This window comes from Antennarius striatus, chromosome 5 (genome assembly GCF_040054535.1).
Source record: "Antennarius striatus isolate MH-2024 chromosome 5, ASM4005453v1, whole genome shotgun sequence".
NCBI lineage: Eukaryota > Metazoa > Chordata > Actinopteri > Lophiiformes > Antennariidae > Antennarius > Antennarius striatus.
Genome location: NC_090780.1, coordinates 224,959 through 250,734, shown reverse-complemented (window position 1 = coordinate 250,734; position 25,776 = coordinate 224,959). Strand labels below are relative to the sequence as shown.

Here is a 25,776-nt window from a genome sequence, read left to right as displayed (position 1 = left end):
TCACCCAGTCTGTGTGTTACTGGTCACCCAGTCTGCGTGTTACTGGTCACCTACTCTGTGTGTTACTGGTCACCCAGTCTGGGTGTTACTGGTCACCCAGTCTGGGTGTTACTGATCACCCGGTCTGTGTGTTACTGGTCACCCAGTCTTTGTTACTGGTCACCCAGTCTGCGTGTTACTGGTCACCCTGTCTGCGTCTCACTGGTCACCCAGTCACCCAGTCTGCGTGTTACTGGTCACCGTGTCTGGGTGTTACTGGTCACCCAGTCTGTGTGTTACTGGTCACCCAGTCTGTGTTACTGGTCACCCAGTCTGTGTTACTGGTCACCCAGTCTGTGTCTTACTGGTCACCCAGTCTGTGTGTTACTGGTCACTCGGTCTCCGTGTTACTGGTCACCTACTCTGTGTGTTACTGGTCACTCAGTGTGGGTGTTACTGGTCACCCAGTCTGTGTCTTACTGGTCACCCAGTCTGTGTGTTACTGGTCACCTACTCTGTGTGTTACTGGTCACCCAGTCTGTGTCTTACTGGTCACCCAGTCTGGGTGTTACCGGTCACCCAGTCTGTGTTTTACTGGTCACCCAGTCTGTGTGTTACTGGTCACCCAGTCACCTAGTCTGCATGTTACTGGTCACCCAGTCTGCGTCTCACTGGTCACCCAGTCTTTATGTTACTGGTCACCCAGTCTGGGTGTTACTGGTCACCCAGTCTGTGTCCTACTGGTCACCCAGTCTGGGTGTTACTGGTCACCCAGTCTGGGTGTTACTGGTCACCCAGTCTGTGTTTTACTGGTCACCCAGTCACCCAGTCTGCGTGTTATTGGTCACCCAGTCACCCAGTCTGCGTGTTACTGGTCACCCAGTCAACCAGTGTGTGTGTTACTGGTCACCCAGTGTGTGTGTTACTGGTCACCCAGTCTGTGTCTTACTGGTCACCCGGTCTGCGTGTTACTGGTCACCTACTCTGTGTGCTACTGGTACCCAGTCTGCATGTTACTGGTCACCCAGTCTGCATGTTACTGGTCACCCAGTCTGTGTGTTACTGGTCACCCAGTCTGCGTGTTACTGGTCACCTACTCTGTGTGTTACTGGTCACCCAGTCTGGGTGTTACTGGTCACCCAGTCTGGGTGTTACTGATCACCCGGTCTGTGTGTTACTGGTCACCCAGTCTTTGTTACTGGTCACCCAGTCTGCGTGTTACTGGTCACCCTGTCTGCGTCTCACTGGTCACCCAGTCACCCAGTCTGCGTGTTACTGGTCACCGTGTCTGGGTGTTACTGGTCACCCAGTCTGTGTGTTACTGGTCACCCAGTCTGTGTTACTGGTCACCCAGTCTGTGTTACTGGTCACCCAGTCTGTGTCTTACTGGTCACCCAGTCTGTGTGTTACTGGTCACTCGGTCTCCGTGTTACTGGTCACCTACTCTGTGTGTTACTGGTCACTCAGTGTGGGTGTTACTGGTCACCCAGTCTGTGTCTTACTGGTCACCCAGTCTGTGTGTTACTGGTCACCTACTCTGTGTGTTACTGGTCACCCAGTCTGTGTCATACTGGTCACCCAGTCTGGGTGTTACCGGTCACCCAGTCTGTGTTTTACTGGTCACCCAGTCTGTGTGTTACTGGTCACCCAGTCACCTAGTCTGCATGTTACTGGTCACCCAGTCTGCGTCTCACTGGTCACCCAGTCTTTATGTTACTGGTCACCCAGTCTGGGTGTTACTGGTCACCCAGTCTGTGTCCTACTGGTCACCCAGTCTGGGTGTTACTGGTCACCCAGTCTGTGTTTTACTGGTCACCCAGTCTGCGTGTTACTGGTCACCCAGTCACCCAGTCTGCGTGTTACTGGTCACCCAGTCACCCAGTGTGTGTGTTACTGGTCACCCAGTGTGTGTGTTACTGGTCACCCAGTCTGTGTCTTACTGGTCACCCAGTCTGTGTCTTACTGGTCACCCAGTCTGGGTGTTACTGGTCACTCAGTCTGTGTTTTACTGGTCACCCAGTCACCCAGTCTGCGTGTTACTGGTCACCCAGTCACCCAGTCTGTGCGTTACTGGTCACCCAGTCAACCAGTCTGTGTGTTACTGGTCACCCAGTCAACCAGTCTGTGTGTTACTGGTCACCCAGTCTGTTTGTTACTGGTCACCCAGTCACCCAGTCTGCGTGTTACTGGTCACCCAGTCTGAGTGTTACTGGTCACCCAGTCTGCGTGTTACTGGTCACCCAGTCTGTGTCTTACTGGTCTGTGTTCTGACATCACTGTGTCCAGGAGGAGCCACAGCCTTCAGCTGCTGCTGGGGGGGCAGAAGCTGTTGCTGCTGTTCCCTCTGCGTCAGGATAGGGGCTCTTTCCTGGGGGGGCTAACCCAGCAGAGAGCTGCTCTGGAAGGGCTGAAGATGGTGGCCCTGCCCATTCCACCCCAAGGGCAACAGACACAAGGTAAAGCTGGAGAGATGCCCCGTCCTCACCTGTAGGTCAGCTGACCCCCCCTGGTTGGTGGTCTCTCACCCCCCTCTGGTTGGTCGTCTGCTGACTCCCTCTGTTTGGTGGTCTGCTGACCCCCCCTGGTTGGTGGTCTGCTGACCCCCTCTGGTTGGTGGTCTGCTGACCTCCTCTGGTTGGTCGTCTCTGACCCCCCCGGTCGGTGGTCTCTGACCCCTCTGGTTGGTGGTCTCTGACCCCCTCTGGTTGGTGGTCTCTGACCCCCTCTGGTTGGTGGTCTCTGACCCCCTCTGGTTGGTGGTCTCTGACTCCCCTCTGGTTGGTGGTCTCTGACCCCCCCTGGTTGGTGGTCTGCTGACCCCCTCTGGTTGGTCGTCTCTGACCCCCCCGGTTGGTGGTCTCTGACCCCTCTGGTTGGTGGTCTCTGACCCCCTCTGGTTGGTGGTCTCTGACCCCCTCTGGTTGGTGGTCTGCTGACCCCCTCTGTTGGTGGTCTCTGACCCCCTCTGGTTGGTGGTCTGCTGACCCCCTCTGGTTGGTGGTCTGCTGACCCCCTCTGGTTGGTCGTCTCTGACCCCCCCGGTTGGTGGTCTCTGACCCCTCTGGTTGGTGGTCTCTGACCCCCTCTGGTTGGTGGTCTGCTGACCCCCTCTGGTTGGTGGTCTCTGACCCCCTCTGGTTGGTGGTCACTGACCCCCTCTGGTTGGTGGTCTCTGACCCCCCCTGGTTGGTGGTCTGCTGACCCCCTCTGGTTGGTCGTCTCTGACCCCCCTCTTGTCTTCACAGGTGTTCACAGACCCAGAGCCCGGTGCTGCCCCCCCAGCAGGTAAACTGTTTACATGATTTTCTCTCACGTTTTTACCAGAACTTCATTCCCTGTTGTGTGTGTGTGTGTGTGTGTGTGTGTGTGTGTGTGTGTGTGTGTGTGTGTGTGTGTGTGTGTGTGTGTGTTTCTGTGTGTGTGTGTGTGTGTGTGTGTATCTGTGTGTGTGTGTATCTGTGTGTGTGTGTCTGTGTGTGTGTTTCTGTGTGTGTGTGTCTGTGTGTGTTTCTTTGTGTGTGTGTGTGTGTGTGTGTGTGTGTGTGTCTGTGTGTGTGTCTGTGTGTGTGTCTGTGTGTGTGTGTGTGTCTGTGTGTGTGTCTGTGTGTGTGTTTCTGTCTGTGTTTGTATCTGTGTGTGTGTGTTTACTGTGTCACGTGTTTAAGAACTAGCGCCTTGTTTAGCATTAAAACAGTGATTGTCACACTTGTTCCTGTCTGGTTTTGTAACACATAATAATGAAACACTAATAATACTGATTTTGCTTCCCAATGCGAATGATTTTAATGTCATTGAGTCCAGCTGGGATTAGTTTAATCTGGAATAAAAGGTGTGCACAAAACAGACATTAACTGCTTTTTCCCAGCGGTCAGCTGTAGTGTGTGTGTGTGTGTGTGTGTATCTGTGTGTGTGTGTGTCTGTGTGTGTGTCTGTGTGTATGTGTGTGTGTGTGTGTGTGTGTGTGTGTGTGTGTGTGTGTATGTGTGTGTGTGTGTGTGTCTTTGATGTACAGCAGACATGTGTCACCGTTCTGCAGGTGTGTGAAGGTATGGATGTGTTGACTTCAGACAGAATAATCTGTAATAATCTGTTACTCCATTGCTTTGAGGTGCTCTTTCCTCTGATGACGTTATATCGTGACATTTTTATCTTATTGTTTGTGATAATTGTTAGTGATCATTATAACACAATGAACTTTAAAGGCTGAACTGACTCTGTAGCTTTATTTACATTTAAAACAGTAAATCTCGTCTCCAGTCTTTGTGTCATTTTGAACGGATCTATAGTCACATGGTGGGTGTCATCACTGTTACCACCACCATCACTATTACTGGGGTATCATCACTGTTACCACCACCATCACTATTACTGGGGTGTCATCACTGTTACCACCACCATCACTATTACTGGGGTATCATCACTGTTACCACCACCATCACTGTTACTGGGGTGTCATCACTGTTACCACCACCATCACTGTCACTGGGGTGTCATCACTGTTACCACCACCATCACTATTACTGGGGTGTCATCACTATTACCACCACCATCACTATTACTGGGGTGTCATCACTATTACCACCACCATCACTATTACTGGGGTATCATCACTGTTACCACCACCATCACTGTTACTGGGGTGTCATCACTGTTACCACCACCATCACTATTACTGGGGTATCATCACTGTTACCACCACCATCACTATTACTGGGGTGTCATCACTGTTACCACCACCATCACTATTACTGGGGTATCATCACTGTTACCACCACCATCACTGTCACTGGGGTGTCATCACTGTTACCACCACCATCACTATTACTGGGGTGTCATCACTATTACCACCACCATCACTATTACTGGGGTGTCATCACTATTACCACCACCATCACTATTACTGGGGTATCATCACTGTTACCACCACCATCACTGTTACTGGGGTATCATCACTGTTACCACCACCATCACTATTACTGGGGTATCATCACTGTTACCACCACCATCACTATTACTGGGGTGTCATCACTATTACCACCACCATCACTATTACTGGGGTATCATCACTGTTACCACCACCATCACTGTTACTGGGGTATTATCACTGTTACCACCACCATCACTGTTACTGGGGTGTCATCACTGTTACCACCACCATCACTATTACTGGGGTATCTTCACTGTTACCACCACCATAACTATTACTGGGGTATCATCACTGTTACCACCACCATCACTATTACTGGGGTATCTTCACTGTTACCACCACCATCACTATTACTGGGGTGTCATCACTGTTACCACCACCATCACTATTACTGGGGTATCTTCACTGTTACCACCACCATCACTATTACTGGGGTGTCATCACTGTTACCACCACCATCACTATTACTGGGGTATCTTCACTGTTACCACCACCATCACTATTACTGGGGTATCATCACTGTTACCACCACCATCACTATTACTGGGGTATCTTCACTGTTACCACCACCATCACTATTACTGGGGTATCATCACTGTTACCACCACCAGTCTTCACACAATGTATTTTTGAGGCAGACTGATAATCCCAGGTCGTGCGTCTGCACACCTGTACAGGTGAACCTCCTCGTACGTTGTTAATCCATCCCAGAGACACAACAGGACAAAAGATGACGTGAGTCAGATGAACATGTTTGGAGGCTGAACTGAAGATTATCATTCCCATTTCTGAACTTTATTAGGAATGGGTTTTAATAAGAATCTACTTTAAGCTTCGAAACAATTTTTTAAAATATAGTTCAGAAAAGCGTCTCGTCTGCAGCTCTTCCCTCTGCTCTGTGGGTCACAGCGTCGCTACGACATAATAATAGGATTTTTATTTTTATTCTTATTTATTGTGCATTCATTCATTTTCTGAGCTGCTTGTTCCACTTTGTGGGTCACGGGGGTTTCTGCAGCCCATCCCAGGGTACTCACGGGGGGAGCGGGGGGAGACACTCAGCCAGCGCACTGGGAAGCCAAGTTATTGTACAGTAACATGACATCACTAGTGATTTTACCATTCCAGACAGAAAAGGCAAATGAAGTGACATAAACCTGATTTTTATTTTTCTGTGTATTTGCTTCTGAAAACCGACATAAATGAGAACGACGTGACCTGAAACGACGTGAGCCGAGGTTTACATGTATTTGTTTTATTATCGGCGCAACTGATTTAACGATGCTTTTTAACGGTTAATCACTATTGATTATTAATTGTAGAAATAGATCTGCTCCCATGAGGCCGTGCTGCTGATCGGAGCCGTGTGTTCATCACTAACACAGACAGGAAGTAGACATGTGATGTGTCCTCATGATGTCCTCACTCCTCCCTAGCTGGGACTCCTCCCACCAGGTGGAGGAGAACTGTCCCCCCCCCCACCTCATCCCGGGCCTGTCACCAGGACTGAAGCTCCTGAGCGGCATCAGAGGACCCCAGCTGCTGACCTACTTCCACAGGTTCATAGCCATGGTAGGACAGCAGTCACAGCCACAGACACACACACATGTGCACCAGTATGACATCATCACACGTGTGCACCAGTATGACATCATCACAAGTGTGTGCACCAGTGTGACATCATCACATGTGTGTGCAACAGTACGACATCATCACATGTGTGTGCACCAGTGTGACATCATCACGTGTGTGCACCAGTATGACATCATCACACGCATGTTCAAAAATTTGACATCATCACACGTGTTTTCACCAGTATGACATTTTCACGCATGTGTGCACCAGTATGACATCATTACCCATTTGTGCACCAGTATGACATCATCACATGCGTGTGCACCAGAATGACATCACACACGCGTGTGCACCAGTGTGACATCATCACACATCTGCACCAGTGTGAGATCACCAGTTAGGATACGGAGTGTGTTAATGTCACACACCCTCAGAAAACAACTTTAATGAAGGGTTAAAACAATGATTCTGAGCCTGAAATGACTTAGTTATCGATCGTCATGGTAACACACACGTTTCTCAGCCAATTAGCTGATCTCTTCCCTACATGTGTGTTTCTTGCAGAACACAGAACACTCATGTGTTTCTCCCAGAACACACACAACATGTCGACTTAACGGTCAAACTGCAGTCCAGGATGAGCTGTCAGTAAATGTTAGCGTTCTAATCTCATCCCATAATTTGACATTTGGTGTGAGATGTTGTTGTTGTTGTTCCATCTCAGCATCATTTTCTCCTCCGGGATTGGTCACTTATGACATCACTGTGGTTTTAAACTGCTTTCATGTTTGCAGTTCTGGCTTTCATCTGCTCTAATGTCTTCTTACTGGTGTGACTGTATCACTGGTGTGACTGTTGACACTGGTGTGACTGTTGACACTGGTGTGACTGGTGCGACTATCACTGTTGGGACTGTTGACACTGGTGTGACTGTATCACTGGTGTGACTGTATCACTGGTGTGACTGTATCACTGGTGTGACTGGTGTAACAGGTGTAGCTGGTGTCACTGATGACACTGGTGTGACTGGTGACACTGGTGTGACTGTATCACTGGTGTGACTGGTGTAACAGTTGACACTGGTGTGACTGGTGTGACTGTTGACACTAGTGTGACTGGTGACACTGGTGTGACTGTTGTGGCTGTTGACACTGGTATGACTGGTCTGACTGTTGACAATGTTGACACTGGTGTGACTGGTGACACTGATGTGACTGGTGACACTGGTGTGACTGGTGACACTGGTGTGACTGGTGACACTGATGTGACTGGTGACACTGGTGTGACTGGTGACACTGATGTGACTGTTGACACTGGTGTGACTGGTGACACTGGTGTGACTGGTGACACTGGTGTGGCTGGTGACATTGTTGACACTGGTGTAACTGGTGTGACTGATGACACTGGTGTGACTGATGACACTGGTGTGACTGGTGACACTGGTGTGGCTGGTGACACTAACACTGGTGTGACTGTTGACATTGTTGACACTGGTGTATCTGGTGTGACTGATGACACTGGTGTGACTGATGACACTGGTGTGACTGATGACATTGGTGTGACTGTTGACACTGGTGTGACTGTTGACACTGGTGTGACTGGTGACACTGTTGACACTGGAGGGACTGGTGACACTGATGACGCTGGTGTGACTGGTGACACTGGAGCGACTGGTTACACTGATGACACTGGTGTGACTGGTGACACTGGAGCGACGGGTGACACTGGTGGCGCTGGTGTAACAGTTGACACTGTTGTGACTGGTGTGACTGTTGACACTGGTGTGATTGGTGTGAATGGAGTGACTGTTGAAACTGGTGTGACTGTTGTGACTGTTGACACTAGTGTGAATGGTGACACTGGTGTGACTGTTGTGGCTGTTGACACTGGTATGACAGTTGACACTGGTGTGGCTGGTCTGACTGTTAACAATGTTGACACTGGTGTGACTGGTGACACTGATGTGACTGTTGACACTGGTGTGACTGGTGACACTGGTGTGACTGGTGACACTGGTGTGACTGGTGACACTGGTGTGGCTGGTGACATTGTTGACACTGGTGTAACTGGTGTGACTGATGACACTGGTGTGACTGTTGACACTGGTGTGACTGGTGTGACTGGTGACACTGGTGTGACTGGTGACACTGGTGTGACTGGTGACACTGGTGTGGCTGGTGACACTGACACTGGTGTGACTGTTGACATTGTTGACACTGGTGTAACTGGTGTGACTGATGACACTGGTGTGACTGATGACACTGGTGTGACTGATGACATTGGTGTGACTGTTGACACTGGTGTGACTGTTGACACTGGTGTGACTGGTGACACTGTTGACACTGGAGCGACTGGTGACACTGATGACACTGGTGTGACTGGTGACACTGGAGCGACTGGTGACACTGATGACACTGGTGTGACTGGTGACACTGGTGTGACTGTTGACACTGGTGTGACTGGTGACACTGTTGACACTGGAGCGACTGGTGACACTGATGACACTGGTGTGACTGGTGACACTGGAGCGACTGGTGACACTGATGACACTGGTGTGACTGGTGACACTGGAGCGACGGGTGACACTGATGACACTGGTCTGACTGGTGACACTGGTGTGACTGGTGCGACTATCACTGCTGTGACTGTTGACACTGGTGGGACTGTATCACTGGTTTGACTGTATCACTGGTGTGACTGTATCACTGGTGTGACTGGTGTAACAGTTGACACTGGTGTGACTGTTGACACTAGTGTGACTGGTGACACTGGTGTGACTGGTGACACTGGTGTGACTGGTGACACTGGTGTGACTGGTGACACTGGTGTGGCTGGTGACACTGACACTGGTGTGACTGTTGACATTGTTGACACTGGTGTAACTGGTGTGACTGATGACACTGGTGTGACTGATGACACTGGTGTGACTGATGACATTGGTGTGACTGTTGACACTGGTGTGACTGTTGACACTGGTGTGACTGGTGACACTGTTGACACTGGAGCGACTGGTGACACTGATGACACTGGTGTGACTGGTGACACTGGAGCGACTGGTGACACTGATGACACTGGTGTGACTGGTGACACTGGTGTGACTGTTGACACTGGTGTGACTGGTGACACTGTTGACACTGGAGCGACTGGTGACACTGATGACACTGGTGTGACTGGTGACACTGGAGCGACTGGTGACACTGATGACACTGGTGTGACTGGTGACACTGGAGCGACGGGTGACACTGATGACACTGGTCTGACTGGTGACACTGGTGTGACTGGTGCGACTATCACTGCTGTGACTGTTGACACTGGTGTGACTGTATCACTGGTTTGACTGTATCACTGGTGTGACTGTATCACTGGTGTGACTGGTGTAACAGTTGACACTGGTGTGACTGGTGACACTGGTGTGACTGTTGTGGCTGTTGACACTGGTATGACTGGACTGACTGTTGACAATGTTGACACTGGTGTGACTGGTGACACTGATGTGACTGTTGACACTGGTGTGACTGGTGACACTGGTGTGACTGGTGACACTGGTGTGGCTGGTGACATTGTTGACACTGGTGTAACTGGTGTGACTGATGACACTGGTGTGACTGGTGACACTGGTGTGGCTGGTGACATTGTTGACACTGGTGTAACTGGTGTGACTGATGACACTGGTGTGACTGATGACACTGGTGTGACTGGTGACACTGGTGTGGCTGGTGACACTGACACTGGTGTGACTGTTGACATTGTTGACACTGGTGTAACTGGTGTGACTGATGACACTGGTGTGACTGATGACACTGTTGTGACTGATGACATTGGTGTGACTGTTGACACTGGTGTGACTGTTGACACTGGTGTGACTGGTGACACTGTTGACACTGGAGGGACTGGTGACACTGATGACGCTGGTGTGACTGGTGACACTGGAGCGACTGGTTACACTGATGACACTGGTGTGACTGGTGACACTGGAGCGACGGGTGACACTGATGACTCTGGTGTGACTGGTGACACTGGTGTGACTGTATCACTGGTGGCGCTGGTGTAACAGTTGACACTGTTGTGACTGGTGTGACTGTTGACACTGGTGTGATTGGTGTGAATGGAGTGACTGTTGAAACTGGTGTGACTGTTGTGACTGTTGACACTAGTGTGACTGGTGACACTGGTGTGACTGTTGTGGCTGTTGACACTGGTATGACAGTTGACACTGGTGTGGCTGGTCTGACTGTTAACAATGTTGACACTGGTGTGACTGGTGACACTGATGTGACTGTTGACACTGGTGTGACTGGTGACACTGGTGTGACTGGTGACACTGGTGTGACTGGTGACACTGGTGTGGCTGGTGACATTGTTGACACTGGTGTAACTGGTGTGACTGATGACACTGGTGTGACTGTTGACACTGGTGTGACTGGTGACACTGGTGTGACTGGTGACACTGGTGTGACTGGTGACACTGGTGTGGCTGGTGACACTGACACTGGTGTGACTGTTGACATTGTTGACACTGGTGTAACTGGTGTGACTGATGACATTGGTGTGACTGATGACACTGGTGTGACTGATGACATTGGTGTGACTGTTGACACTGGTGTGACTGTTGACACTGGTGTGACTGGTGACACTGTTGACACTGGAGCGACTGGTGACACTGATGACACTGGTGTGACTGGTGACACTGGAGCGACTGGTGACACTGATGACACTGGTGTGACTGGTGACACTGGAGCGACGGGTGACACTGATGACACTGGTGTGACTGGTGACACTGGTGTGACTGTTGACACTGGTGTGACTGGTGACACTGTTGACACTGGAGCGACTGGTGACACTGATGACACTGGTGTGACTGGTGACACTGGAGCGACTGGTGACACTGATGACACTGGTGTGACTGGTGACACTGGAGCGACGGGTGACACTGATGACACTGGTCTGACTGGTGACACTGGTGTGACTGGTGCGACTATCACTGTTGTGACTGTTGACACTGGTGTGACTGTATCACTGGTTTGACTGTATCACTGGTGTGACTGTATCACTGGTGTGACTGGTGTAACAGGTGTAGCTGGTGTCACTGCTGACACTGGTGTGACTGTATTACTGGTGTGACTGGTGTAACAGTTGACACTGTTGTGACTGGTGTGAATGGTGTGACTGTTGACACTAGTGTGACTGGTGACACTGGTGTGACTGTTGAAACTGGTGTGACTGGTGACACTGGTGTGACTGGTGACACTAGTGTGGCTGGTGACATTGTTGACACTGGTGTAACTGGTGTGACTGGTGTGACTGTTGACACTGGTTTGACTGGTGACACTGGTGTGACTGGTGACACTGATAACACTGGTGTGACTGTTGACACTGGTGTGACTGGTGACACTGATGACACTGGTGTGACTGGTGACACTGGTGTGACTGATGACACTGGTGTGACTGATGACACTGGTGTGACTGGTGACACTGGTGTGACTGGTGACACTGGTGTGACTGGTGACACTGATGACACTGGTGTGACTGGTGACACTGGAGCGACTGGTGACACTGATGACACTGGTGTGACTGGTGACACTGGAGCGACGGGTGACACTGATGACACTGGTGTGACTGGTGACACTGGTGTGACTGTTGACACTGGTGTGACTGGTGACACTGTTGACACTGGAGCGACTGGTGACACTGATGACACTGGTGTGACTGGTGACACTGGAGCGACGGGTGACACTGATGACACTGGTCTGACTGGTGACACTGGTGTGACTGGTGCGACTATCACTGTTGTGACTGTTGACACTGGTGTGACTGTATCACTGGTTTGACTGTATCACTGGTGTGACTATCACTGGTGTGACTGGTGTAACAGGTGTAGCTGGTGTCACTGCTGACACTGGTGTGACTGTATTACTGGTGTGACTGGTGTAACAGTTGACACTGTTGTGACTGGTGTGAATGGTGTGACTGTTGACACTAGTGTGACTGGTGACACTGGTGTGACTGTTGAAACTGGTGTGACTGGTGACACTGGTGTGACTGGTGACACTAGTGTGGCTGGTGACATTGTTGACACTGGTGTGACTGGTGTGACTGTTGACACTGGTCTGACTGGTGACACTGGTGTGACTGGTGACACTGATGACACTGGTGTGACTGTTGACACTGGTGTGACTGGTGACACTGATGACACTGGTGTGACTGGTGACACTGGTGTGACTGATGACACTGGTGTGACTGATGACACTGGTGTGACTGGTGACACTGGTGTGACTGGTGACACTGGTGTGACTGGTTACACTGATGATACTGGTGTGACTGGTGTGACTGGTGACACTGGTACTGGTGTGACTGGTGACACTGATGATACTGGTGTGACTGGTGTGACTGGTGACACTGGTGTGACTGGTGACACTGGTGTGACTGATGACACTGGTGTGACTGGTGACACCGGTGTGACTGATGACACTGGTGTGACGGGTGACACTGATGATACTGGTGTGACTGGTGACACTGGTGGCACTGGTGTGACTGGTGACACTGGTCTGACTGATGACACTGGTGTGACGGGTGACACTGATGATACTGGTGTGACTGGTGACACTGGTGACACTGGTGTGACTGGTGACACTGGTGTGACTGGTGACACTGGTGTGACTGGTGACACTGGTGTGACTGGTGACGCTGATGACACTGGTGTGACTGGTGACACTGGCGTGACTGGTGACACTGGTGTGACTGGTGACACTGATGACACTGGTATTACTTGTGATACTGATGATACTGGTGTCACTGGTGACACTGGTGTGACTGGTGACACTGATGATACTGGTGTGACTGGTGACACTGATGACACTGGTGACACTGATGAAACTGGTCTGACTGGTGACACTGGTGTGACTGGTGACACTGGTGTGACTGGTGACACTTATGACACTGGTTTTACTGGTGACACTGATGATACTGGTGTGACTGGTGACACTGGTGTGACTGATGACACTGGTGTGACGGGTGACACTGATGACACTGGTGTGACTGGTGACACTGGTGGCACTGGTGTGACTGGTGACACTGGTCTGACTGATGACACTGGTGTGACGGGTGACACTGATGATACTGGTGTGACTGGTGACACTGGTGACACTGGTGTGACTGGTGACACTGGTGTGACTGGTGACACTGGTGTGACTGGTGACGCTGATGACACTGGTGTGACTGGTGACACTGGTGTGACTGGTGACACTGATGACTCTGGTGTGACTAGTAACACTGGTGTGACTTGTGAAACTGATGACACTGGCGTCACTGGTGACACTGGTGTGACTGGTGACACTGATGACACTGGTATTACTTGTGATACTGATGATACTGGTGTCACTGGTGACACTGGTGTGACTGGTGACACTGATGATACTGGTGTGACTGGTGACACTGATGACACTGGTGACACTGATGAAACTGGTCTGACTGGTGACACTGGTGTGACTGGTGACACTTATGACACTGGTGTTACTGGTGACACTGATGATACTGGTGTGACTGGTGACACTGGTTTGACTGGTGACACTGATGACACTGGTGTTACTGGTGACATTGATGATACTGGTCTGACTGGTGACACTGGTGTGACTGGTGACACTGGTGTTACTGGTGACACTGATGATACTGGTGTGACTGGTGACACTGGTGTGACTGGTGACACTGGTGTGACTGGTGACGCTGATGACACTGGTGTGACTGGTGACACTGGTGTGACTGGTGACACTGATGACTCTGGTGTGACTAGTAACACTGGTGTGACTTGTGAAACTGATGACACTGGCGTGACTGGTGACACTGGTGTGACTGGTGACACTGATGACACTGGTATTACTTGTGACACTGATGATACTGGTGTCACTGGTGACACTGGTGTGACTGGCGACACTGGTGTGACTGGTGACACTTATGACACTGGTGTTACTGGTGACACTGATGATACTGGTGTGACTGGTGACACTGGTGTGACTGGTGACACTGATGACACTGGTGTTACTGGTGACATTGATGATACTGGTGTGACTGGTGACACTGGTGTGACTGGTGACACTGGTGTGACTGGTGACACTGGTGTGACTGGTGACGCTGATGACACTGGTGTGACTGGTGACACTGGTGTGACTGGTGACACTGATGACTCTGGTGTGACTAGTAACACTGGCGTGACTGGTGACACTGGTGTGACTGGTGACACTGATGACACTGGTATTACTTGTGACACTGATGATACTGGTGTCACTGGTGACATTGGTGTGACTGGTGACACTGGTGTTATTGGTGACAACGATGATACTGGTGTGACTGGTGACACTGGTGTGACTGGTGACACTGATGACACTGGTGTGACTGGTAACACTGGTGTGACTGGTGACACTGGTGTGACTGGTGACACTGGTGTGACTGGTGACACTTGTGTGACTGGTGATGCTGATGACACTGGTGACACTGGTGTGACTGGTGACACTGGTGTGACTGGTGACACTGATGACACTGGTGTGACTGGTGACACTGGTGTGACTGGTGACACTGGTGTGACTGGTGACACTTGTGTGACTGGTGTGACTGATGACACTGGTGTGACTGGCGACACTGGTGTGACTGGTGACACTGGTGACTGGTGACACTGGTGTGACTGGTGACACTGGTGTGAGTGGTGACGCTGATGACACTGGTGACGCTGGTGTGACTGGTGACACTGGTGTGACTGGTGACACTGATGACACTGGTGTTACTGGTGACACTGGTGTTACTGGTGACACTGATGATACTGGTGTGACTGGTGACACTGGTGTGACTGGTGACACTGGTGTGACTGGTGACACTTGTGTGACTGGTGTGACTGATGACACTGGTGTGACTGGCGACACTGGTGTGACTGGTGACACTGGTGTGACTGGTGACACTGGTGTGACTGGTGACACTGACGACACTGGTGTGACTGGTGACACTGGTGTGACTGGTGACACTGGTGTGACTGGTGACACTGGTGTGACTGATGACACTGGTGTGACTGGTGACACTGATCACACTGGTGTGAGTGGTGACACTGGTGTGACTGGTGACACTGGTGTGACTGGTGACACTGATGACACTGGTGTGACTGATGACACTGGTGTGACTGGAGACACTGATGACACTGGTGTGACTGGTGACACTGGTGTGACTGGTGACACTGGTGTGACTGGTGTGACTGGTGACACTTGTGTGACTGGTGACGCTGATGACACTGGTGACACTGGTGTGACTGGTGACACTGGTGTGACTGGTGACACTGATGACACTGGTGTTACTGGTGACACTGATGATACTGGTGTGACTGGTGACACTGGTGTCACTGGCGACACTGGTGTGACTGGTGACACTGGTGTGACTGGTGACACTGGTGACACTGATGACACTCGTGTGACTGGTGACACTGGTGTGACTGGTTACGCTGATGACATTGGTGACACTGGTGTGACTGGTGACACTGGTGTGACTGGTGACACTGATGACACTGGTGTGACTGGTGACACTGGTGTGACTGGTGACACTGGTGTGACTGGTGACACTTGTGTGACTGGTGTGACTGATGACACTGGTGTGACTGGCGACACTGGTGTGACTGGTGACACTGGTGACTGGTGACACTGGTGTGACTGGTGACACTGGTGTGAGTGGTGACGCTGATGACACTGGTGACGCTGGTGTGACTGGTGACACTGGTGTGACTGGTGACACTGATGACACTGGTGTTACTGGTGACACTGGTGTTACTGGTGACACTGATGATACTGGTGTGACTGATGACACTGTTGTGACTGGTGACACTGGTGTGACTGGTGACACTTGTGTGACTGGTGTGACTGATGACACTGGTGTGACTGGCGACACTGGTGTGACTGGTGACACTGGTGTGACTGGTGACACTGGTGTGACTGGTGACACTGGTGTGACTGATGACACTGGTGTGACTGGTGACACTGATCACACTGGTGTGAGTGGTGACACTGGTGTGACTGGTGACACTGGTGTGACTGGTGACACTGGTGTGACTGGTGTGACTGGTGACACTTGTGTGACTGGTGACGCTGATGACACTGGTGACACTGGTGTGACTGGTGACACTGGTGTGACTGGTGACACTGATGACACTGGTGTTACTGGTGACACTGATGATACTGGTGTGACTGGTGACACTGGTGTCACTGGCGACACTGGTGTGACTGGTGACACTGGTGTGACTGGTGACACTGGTGACACTGATGACACTCGTGTGACTGGTGACACTGGTGTGACTGGTTACGCTGATGACATTGGTGACACTGGTGTGACTGGTGACACTGGTGTGACTGGTGACACTGATGACACTGGTGTTACTGGTGACACTGATGATACTGGTGTGACTGGTGACACTGGTGTGACTGGTGACACTGGTGTGACTGGTGACACTGGTGTGACTGGTTACGCTGATGACATTGGTGACACTGGTGTGACTGGTGACACTGGTGTGACTGGTGTGACTGGTGACACTTGTGTGACTGGTGACGCTGATGACACTGGTGACACTGGTGTGACTGGTGACACTGGTGTGACTGGTGACACTGATGACACTGGTGTTACTGGTGACACTGATGATACTGGTGTGACTGGTGACACTGGTGTCACTGGCGACACTGGTGTGACTGGTGACACTGGTGTGACTGGTGACACTGGTGACACTGATGACACTCGTGTGACTGGTGACACTGGTGTGACTGGTTACGCTGATGACATTGGTGACACTGGTGTGACTGGTGACACTGGTGTGACTGGTGACACTGATGACACTGGTGTTACTGGTGACACTGATGATACTGGTGTGACTGGTGACACTGGTGTGACTGGTGACACTGGTGTGACTGGTGACACTGGTGTGACTGGTGACACTGGTGTGACTGGTGACTGATGACACTGGTGTGACTGGCGACACTGGTGTGACTGGTGACACTGGTGTGACTGGTGACACTGGTGTGACTGGTGACACTGGTGTGACTGGTGACACTGATGACACTGGTTTGACTGGTGTGACTGGTGACACTGGTGTGACTGGTGACACTGGTGTGACTGGTGACACTTGTGTGACTGGTGTGACTGATGACACTGGTGTGACTGGCGACACTGGTGTGACTGGTGACACTGGTGACTGGTGACACTGGTGTGACTGGTGACACTGGTGTGACTGGTGACACTGGTGTGACTGGTGACACTGATGACACTGGTGTGACTGGTGACACTGGTGTGACTGGTGACGCTGATGACACTGGTGACGCTGGTGTGACTGGTGACACTGGTGTGACTGGTGACACTGATGACACTGGTGTTACTGGTGACACTGGTGTGACTGGTGTGACTGGTGACACTGGAGCGACTGGTGACACTGATGACACTGGTGTGACTGATGACACTGGAGCGACGGGTGACACTGATGACACTGGTCTGACTGGTGACACTGGTGTGACTGGTGCGACTATCACTGTTGTGACTGTTGACACTGGTGTGACTGTATCACTGGTTTGACTGTATCACTGGTGTGACTGTATCACTGGTGTGACTGGTGTAACAGGTGTAGCTGGTGTCACTGCTGACACTGGTGTGACTGGTGACACTGATGACACTGGTGTTACTGGTGACACTGGTGTTACTGTAGACACTGATGATACTGGTGTGACTGGTGACACTGGTGTGACTGGTGACACTGGTGTGACTGGTGACACTTGTGTGACTGGTGTGACTGATGACACTGGTGTGACTGGCGACACTGGTGTGACTGGTGACACTGGTGTGACTGGTGACACTGATGACACTGGTGTGACTGGTGACACTGGTGTGACTGGTGACACTGGTGTGACTGGTGACACTGGTGTGACTGATGACACTGGTGTGACTGGTGACACTGGTGTGACTGGTTACGCTGATGACACTGGTGACACTGGTGTGACTGGTGACACTGATGACACTGGTGTGACTGATGACACTGGTGTGACTGGAGACACTGATGACACTGGTGTGACTGGTGACACTGGTGTGACTGGTGACACTGGTGTGACTGGTGACACTGGTGTGACTGGTGACACTTGTGTGACTGGTGACGCTGATGACACTGGTGATACTGGTGTGACTGGTGACACTGGTGTGACTGGTGACACTGATGACACTGGTGTTACTGGTGACACTGATGATACTGGTGTGACTGGTGACACTGGTGTCACTGGCGACACTGGTGTGACTGGTGACACTGGTGTGACTGGTGACACTGGTGTGACTGGTGACACTGATGACACTGGTGTGACTGGTGACACTGGTGTGACTGGTTACGCTGATGACACTGGTGACACTGGTGTGACTGGTGACACTGGTGTGACTGGTGACACTGATGACACTGGTGTTACTGGTGACACTGATGATACTGGTGTGACTGGTGACACTGGTGTGACTGGTGACACTGGTGTGACTGGTGACACTGGTGTGACTGGTGACTGATGACACTGGTGTGACTGGCGACACTGGTGTGACTGGTGACACTGGTGTGACTGGCGACACTGGTGTGACTGGTGACACTGGTGTGACTGGTGACACTGGTGTGACTGGTGACACTGATGACACTGGTGTGACTGGTGACACTGGTGTGACTGGTGACACTGATGACACTGGTGTTACTGGTGACACTGATGATACTGGTGTGACTGGTGACACTGGTGTGACTGGTGACACTGGTGTGACTGGTGACACTGGTGTGACTGGTGACTGATGACACTGGTGTGACTGGCGACACTGGTGTGACTGGTGACACTGGTGTGACTGGCGACACTGGTGTGACTGGTGACACTGGTGTGACTGGTGACACTGGTGTGACTGGTGACACTGATGACACTGGTGTGACTGGTGACACTGGTGTGACTGGTGTGACTGGTGACACTGATGACACTGGTGTGACTGGTGCTACTGGTGTGACTGGTGACACTGGTGTGACTGGTGACACTGGTGTGACTATCACCCTTCAGGCGGAGGGGGAGGAGCTGAGGCAGGTCCTCTGGACGTCGGTGGTTCTCTACTCGTCTCCAGAGGCGGAGCTTACCTGCTGTCTGCTGCTGTCCACCAACGCCATCTACTTCCTGTTGGAAGACTCCGCCTCCAGGTTTGCTCATCACACAGGTGAGGTCACTGACAGGTGAGGTCACTGACCAGCAGGTTCTGTTGAGAATAACAGGATTACATTTGTAATCCTCTGATGTGGGGGGGTAGAATAGTATGCAGAATGTGTCTCCATGGCAACGACTGTTCACTGAAGTCCTGCTGCATTAGAGAAAGAGAAAAAACGACCATCCATCCATCCATCCTCCATCCATCCATCCGCTGTGGGGGGTCATGTGGAGCTGGAGTCTCTATCCCAGCTGACTGAAGGCGTGAGGCGGGGGACACTCCGGGTGCGATGCCAGTGCACTGTGGATCCCTTTTCATATTTAGTTGAATTAAAACACAACCGCTGGTGAAAATCAGTGATCATGGTGCAAATTCTCTCACTTGTGTCATTCTGTGAGATTAAAGATTAAGATTAAGTGTTTCTTCATCCAGAATGTTGTGATTCCAGTTGTGTGTGGTGTGTTTGATCTATTTTCTACACACTGAACCACAGAATGAACGTCCTGAGATGGACTGGTGATTCCATGGTGTTTCCTGATGGTGAACCTTAGCTAACGGTGACAGTGGTGTGTGCTAAACATCTCCCTCCTGTCTGTCAGTGCTGGACGTGGTGCATTCTGGGGATCCTGACGTGCGTCTGTGCTGCTGTCTGTCCATCAGACTGTCTGACGTTCTGTCTGTGAATGTAGGACTGTTTGACCAGTACTTCAGAGTCGTGGGTCAGTGAATCTACACACTACTGCAGTAGTTATACACGATTACAAAATATACACATTTAATGTCAGCAGGATTTAAAGATAAATGAAAAATGTTTTCTGTCAGACGTTCAATCCCAGGTTTCACTGTTTCTATAAATGTCAACATCCTGTTTGTTAATTAAAAGTATTAGTTAAAGCAATGCTTTATATGATTTAAATGAAGTAAATGCCTACATATGTGTGAATTACGTAATCTCTGTAAAGAGTACATTTTGTTAGATTAGGATTAGGATTAAGGCTTTAGGATTAGGATTAAGGCTTTAGGGTTAGGATTAAGGCTTTAGGGTTAGGATTAAGGCTTTAGGATTAGGATTAAGGCTTTAGGATTAGGATTAAGGCTTTAGGGTTGGGGCTAGGTCTTTAGGGTTAGGGGTTAGGTTCTAAAAAGTTACTCTTAACTGAAATGTCTGGATTATTATTTTAATTATCCAGGTGTTACAGAGGGTTCGTTTCTTTTCAGTCTTATTATCAGTATGTTTTTTGTGGACTAGTTTAATCCTGGGGTTGTGATGGGCCTTCTGGCAGTAGATCTTTCCGTCTGTGTTGTTTGTGATGACCTGGTTCTGTCCGTGTCTCAGGCCGGTCTGCAGACCACATCGTGAGTTGTCTGAGCAGGGACAGCTACGGGACGGGGCTGTTCCTCCAGGAGCTGATGTCTGTCCTCAGTCTGCAGCAGCAACTTCCTCCCCCAGAACTGTCAGACCAGGACTTTTACTCCCAGTTCACCAACACACACACAGGTGACCCCCCAGGGGTCAGCAGACCCCCCCCCCATCACAATGAAGCTGGAAATTGTAGAAGCCTCCAAAGCTAACGGGTGTGGTTCCGTCTCCTGTCAGGTAAGATGCAGAACTACGAGCTGGTCCACAGCAGCAGGGTGAAGTTCATCTACCCCAACGAGGAGGAGATGGGGGACCTGACCTTCATCGTGGCCGAGAGGATGGCTCTGAGCAGCGCAGCATCAGCATCAGCATCAGCATCAGCATCCTCCAGCTGCTTCAACGTGCTGCTCTACCTGCTGGTCTTCCAGGTGTGTGTTCTCTGTAGTGTGTGTGTGTTCCCTGTAGTGTGTGTGTTCTCTGTAGTGTGTGTTCTCTGTAGTGTGTGTTCTCTGTAGTGTGTGTTCTCTGTAGTGTGTGTTCTCTGTTGTGTGTGTTCTCTGTAGTGTGTGTTCTCTGTAGTGTGTGTTCTCTGTAGTGTGTGTGTTCTCTGTAGTGTGTGTGTGTGTGTGTGTGTGTGTGTGTGTGTGTTCTCTGTCGTGTGTGTTCCCTGTAGTGTGTGTGTTCTCTGTAGTGTGTGTGTGTTCTCTGTAGTGTGTGTGTTCTCTGTAGTGTGTGTGTTCTCTGTAGTGTGTGTTCCCTGTAGTGTGTGTGTGTGTGTGTGTGTGTGTGTGTGTGTTCTCTGTCGTGTGTGTTCCCTGTAGTGTGTGTGTTCTCTGTAGTGTGTGTGTGTGTGTGTTCTCTGTAGTGTGTGTGTCTGTGTGTTCTCTGTCGTGTGTGTGTCTGTGTGTTCTCTGTAGTGTGTGTGTCTGTGTGTGTGTTCTCTGTAGTGTGTGTGTCTGTGTGTTCTCTGTCGTGTGTGTGTCTGTGTGTTCTCTGTCGTGTGTGTTCTCTGTCGTGTGTGTTCTCTGTAGTGTGTGTTCTCTGTAGTGTGTGTTCTCTGTAGTGTGTGTTCTCTGTAGTGTGTGTTCTCTGTAGTGTGTGTTCTCTGTAGTGTGTGTGTTCTCTGTAGTGTGTGTGTGTGTGTGTGTTCTCTGTAGTGTGTGTGTGTTCTCTGTAGTGTGTGTGTGTTCTCTGTAGTGTGTGTTCTCTGTAGCTCGAGGGTTAGGGTTAATTAGTGTGATGGAACTATTTCTCGAGGAGCAGGAGTGTATCCCTCCGCCCAGTGCTTCTCTGACTGCAGTGCTGTTGGCCTCACATGATGAACCCAACCTGATCACATGATGAAACACACTGATCACATGATGAAACACACTGATCACATGATGAACCCAACCTGATCATATGATGAAACACACTGATCACATGATGAAACACACTGATGACATGATGAACCCAACCTGATCACATGATGAACCCAACCTGATCATATGATGAAACACACTGATCACATGATGAAACACACTGATCACATGATGAAACACACTGATGACATGATGAACCCAACCTGATCACATGATGAACCCAACCTGATCATATGATGAAACACACTGATCACATGATGAAACACACTGATGACATGATGAACCCAACCTGATCACATGATGAACCCAACCTGATCATATGATGAAACACACTGATCACATGATGAAACAAACTGATCACATGATGAACCCAACCTGATCACATGATGAAACACACTGATCACATGATGAAACACACTGATCACATGATGAAACACTGATCACATGATGTAAAAAACTGATCACATGATGTTCAATAAAGGCATTCAGATGATTCCTTCACATAGGTTTAGTCATTGAAATGTTATTGATATATTGGACCTGATATTTTAAAAGACTGTAATCCTGCTTTAAGGTAATAGATTACAATGTGACAAAATACTATCATGTGTTTCAGAACCCCCCTTCATGGATTCACTAGTAATGAAGTGAATTTTTCAGACTGGTTGGTCTTCATCTCCTGTTTCCAGTCTTCATGGAGCGTCTCTGTTGGTCTAGAGAGGACACACCTGTAGGGCTGACCCCCCCACACCTGTAGGGCTGACCCCCCCACACCTGTAGGGCTGACCCCCCCACACCTGTAGGGCTGACCCCCCACGTCAGTGCTGGGGGGTCTCTCCTGACCACCTGTAGGGCTGACCCCCCACGTCAGTGCTGGGGGGTCTCTCCTGACCAGTTGTTGCTCTATGTTGAAGGTTCTCATCCGAGTCTCTCTCCTCCAGGTTCAGACCCCCACCAGTCTGACCAGCCAGCCTCTCTCAGGACCGAGCCCCCCACCACTCCCCCAGCTCCAGCCCAGGACTCTGGTCCTGACCAGCACAGACGTGTTCCTATTGGACGAGGACTACATCAGCTATCCTCTGCCAGACTTCGCCAAAGAGCCGCCGCCCAGGTGAGCAAACAGGAAGTGAAACTCTCCTGAGCCTCAACACTTGTAAATGTGAACTTTTTTAACAGTGAATAGTTATTCCAGCTGACTGACGCTTCTGGGAGGGTGGGAGGGTGGGGTGGGGGGGTGTGAGTGAAGCATAGAAGTAGTTTGGCAGTATCGTAAGAAAAAATGATAAAGCACGTTTCACCTTTCATCAGAGACGCTTCTCCAGTTCTGAAGGTATCACCAGGATCCAGTGACCCCCATGAGGTAACATCTCTGAGACGGGACGCAGTTCACGTCCGTGTATTAAAGAAACACTTTTCTTACTACAAAAGTGCTTCAAATAGTCTATAAGAGTGCGGGGGGGTTCATTAACGTTTAAATTACCATAAATAATAAAATAGTTTGTCGCTTCATAGCAAAATTTGTTTTTTGCGTGTGGAACGCATTAACATGAGTAACAAGGATTACTGTGTATGTATTCACTAATCCCTCGTGCATTCACGCTTCAAGATGCACGGCTTCACTAGATCGTGGATTTTTTGGTAGGTAGTCATGTGATACTGTACACGCATTCTATTGGCTGACAGCATTCAGAAGTGTGCTGCGTTCAGAGACTCACGGAATGCAGAGCACTTCAGTGCTTTAAACAGTCTATCAGATTGTTTTAAAGGTCACACAGATAGAAGGTGGTTTAATATCAGAATGGGGGGGTTCAGAAACGTTTAATTTTCCATGAATTATAAAATAAATACTTGGTGCTCTATCACGGTATTTGTTACTTGCATGTGGTTTGTGGAGCGCGTTAACAGTGACTAACGAGGGATCGTGCTCCTTCTCGGCCCCCCCACAGAGAGCGGTACCAGCTGCGTGAGGCTCGGCGGATCCGGGACCTGGATCGTGTCCTGCTGGGGTACCAGACTTACCCCCAGGCCCTGACGCTGGTGTTCGACGACCTGCCCGGCCCCGACCTTCTCTGCCACCTCACCATGGACCATTTTGCTGCCCCTGAGGAGCTGCCCCTCCCCAAAGGCATCAGAGCCAGCAGGGGGGCCGAGGGCGAGGTCCAGTGGTGCATCTTTGTTCCAGGAGCCGACAGCAGGGAAAGACTAATCTCCCTGCTCGCTCGCCAGTGGGAGGCGCTGTGCAGCCGGGAGCTTCCTGTTGAGCTCACCGGCTGATTGGCTGACGGGGGGGGGACTGTTCAGCTGGTCTGTAGCCGCCAGTACGTTTCAGTGTTGTTTTAAAAACATGTACTCTCAGTCTCCTCTAGAGGGCGATGTTGGTGTTTTCCCTCATTAACAGGAAAGTTCCCTCTGCACACCTCACCGATAGAATCACAGCACTGGACGCTTAAACCAATCCATTTTTTAAGGTTTTTATATATTGTTGTTTTAATGTTTTTATTTTTTGTATTGTATTTCCTTCCCTTGGCTGTTCTGTTGCTCCAATCCCAGTTTCCTTGAGGAACCCCCCAAGGATCATTAAAGTTCTACCTAATCTAAGTGCGTTTAGCATTGACTTTGTCAGTTCCCTACGTGATTATATACTGTATATATGTATGTATGTATATATATATATATATATATATATAATATAAAAATGTCCCTCCCACCCTTGTGGGGTGGTATCTGTGTGTCATCCTCCAGCTGGGGTCCTCTACCAGACCCCTGGGAGTCAGAGGGTTCTGTCAGTATCTTAGCTGTTCCTAGGACTGCGCTCTTCTGGACTGAGGCTTCAGATGTTGTTCCAGGAATCTGCTGGAGCCACTCTTCTAGTTTGGGGGTCACTGCCCCAAGTGCTCCTACTACCACGGGGACCACATTAACCTTGACCTTCCACATCTGTTCCAGCTGTTCTTTCAACCCTTGATACTTCTCAATCTTTTCGTGTTCCTTCTTCCTGATGTTGGCGTCAGCTGGAATCACCACATCTATCACCACTGCTCTCTTCTGCTCTTTGTCCATCACCACTATGTCCGGTTTGTTAGCCAGTAGCTGTTTGTCGGTCTGGAAGCTGAAGTCCCACAGGATCTTAGCCTTGTCGTTCCCAACCACCTTCGGTATGTCCCATTGGGATTTGGGTACTTCTAGTCCATACTGGGTACAGATGTTCCTGTACACTATCACAGCTACTTTGTTGTGCCTTTCCATGTATGCTGAGCTGGCGAGCATCTTACACCCTGCTACCACATGCTGGACTGACTCTGGGGCTTCTTTACATAGCCTGCACCTTGGGTCAGATCTACTGTGGTAGATATTGGCCTCTATTGCCCTTGTAC

General features: G+C 50.3%; 1 protein-coding gene across 6 annotated transcripts in view; it reads left to right on the top strand.

The window, feature by feature from the left end:
- nisch (nischarin) overlaps positions 1-25,000 on the top strand; it is a 67,014-nt gene extending 42,014 nt beyond the window's left edge. For 3 of the 6 annotated variants that reach the window (XM_068316416.1, XM_068316413.1, XM_068316414.1), the window contains 9 exons: positions 2,266-2,435; positions 3,225-3,264; positions 6,343-6,478; positions 19,543-19,693; positions 20,281-20,400; positions 21,018-21,179; positions 21,279-21,469; positions 23,344-23,513; positions 24,349-25,000. In XM_068316416.1, the coding sequence (XP_068172517.1) occupies positions 2,266-2,435; positions 3,225-3,264; positions 6,343-6,478; positions 19,543-19,693; positions 20,281-20,400; positions 21,018-21,179; positions 21,279-21,469; positions 23,344-23,513; positions 24,349-24,676 (1,468 nt within the window). In that variant the 3' untranslated portion in view covers positions 24,677-25,000. The other 3 variants (XM_068316417.1, XR_011035497.1, XR_011035496.1) reach the window with 3 other exon arrangements.
- Positions 25,001-25,776: the final 776 nt, after the last annotated feature.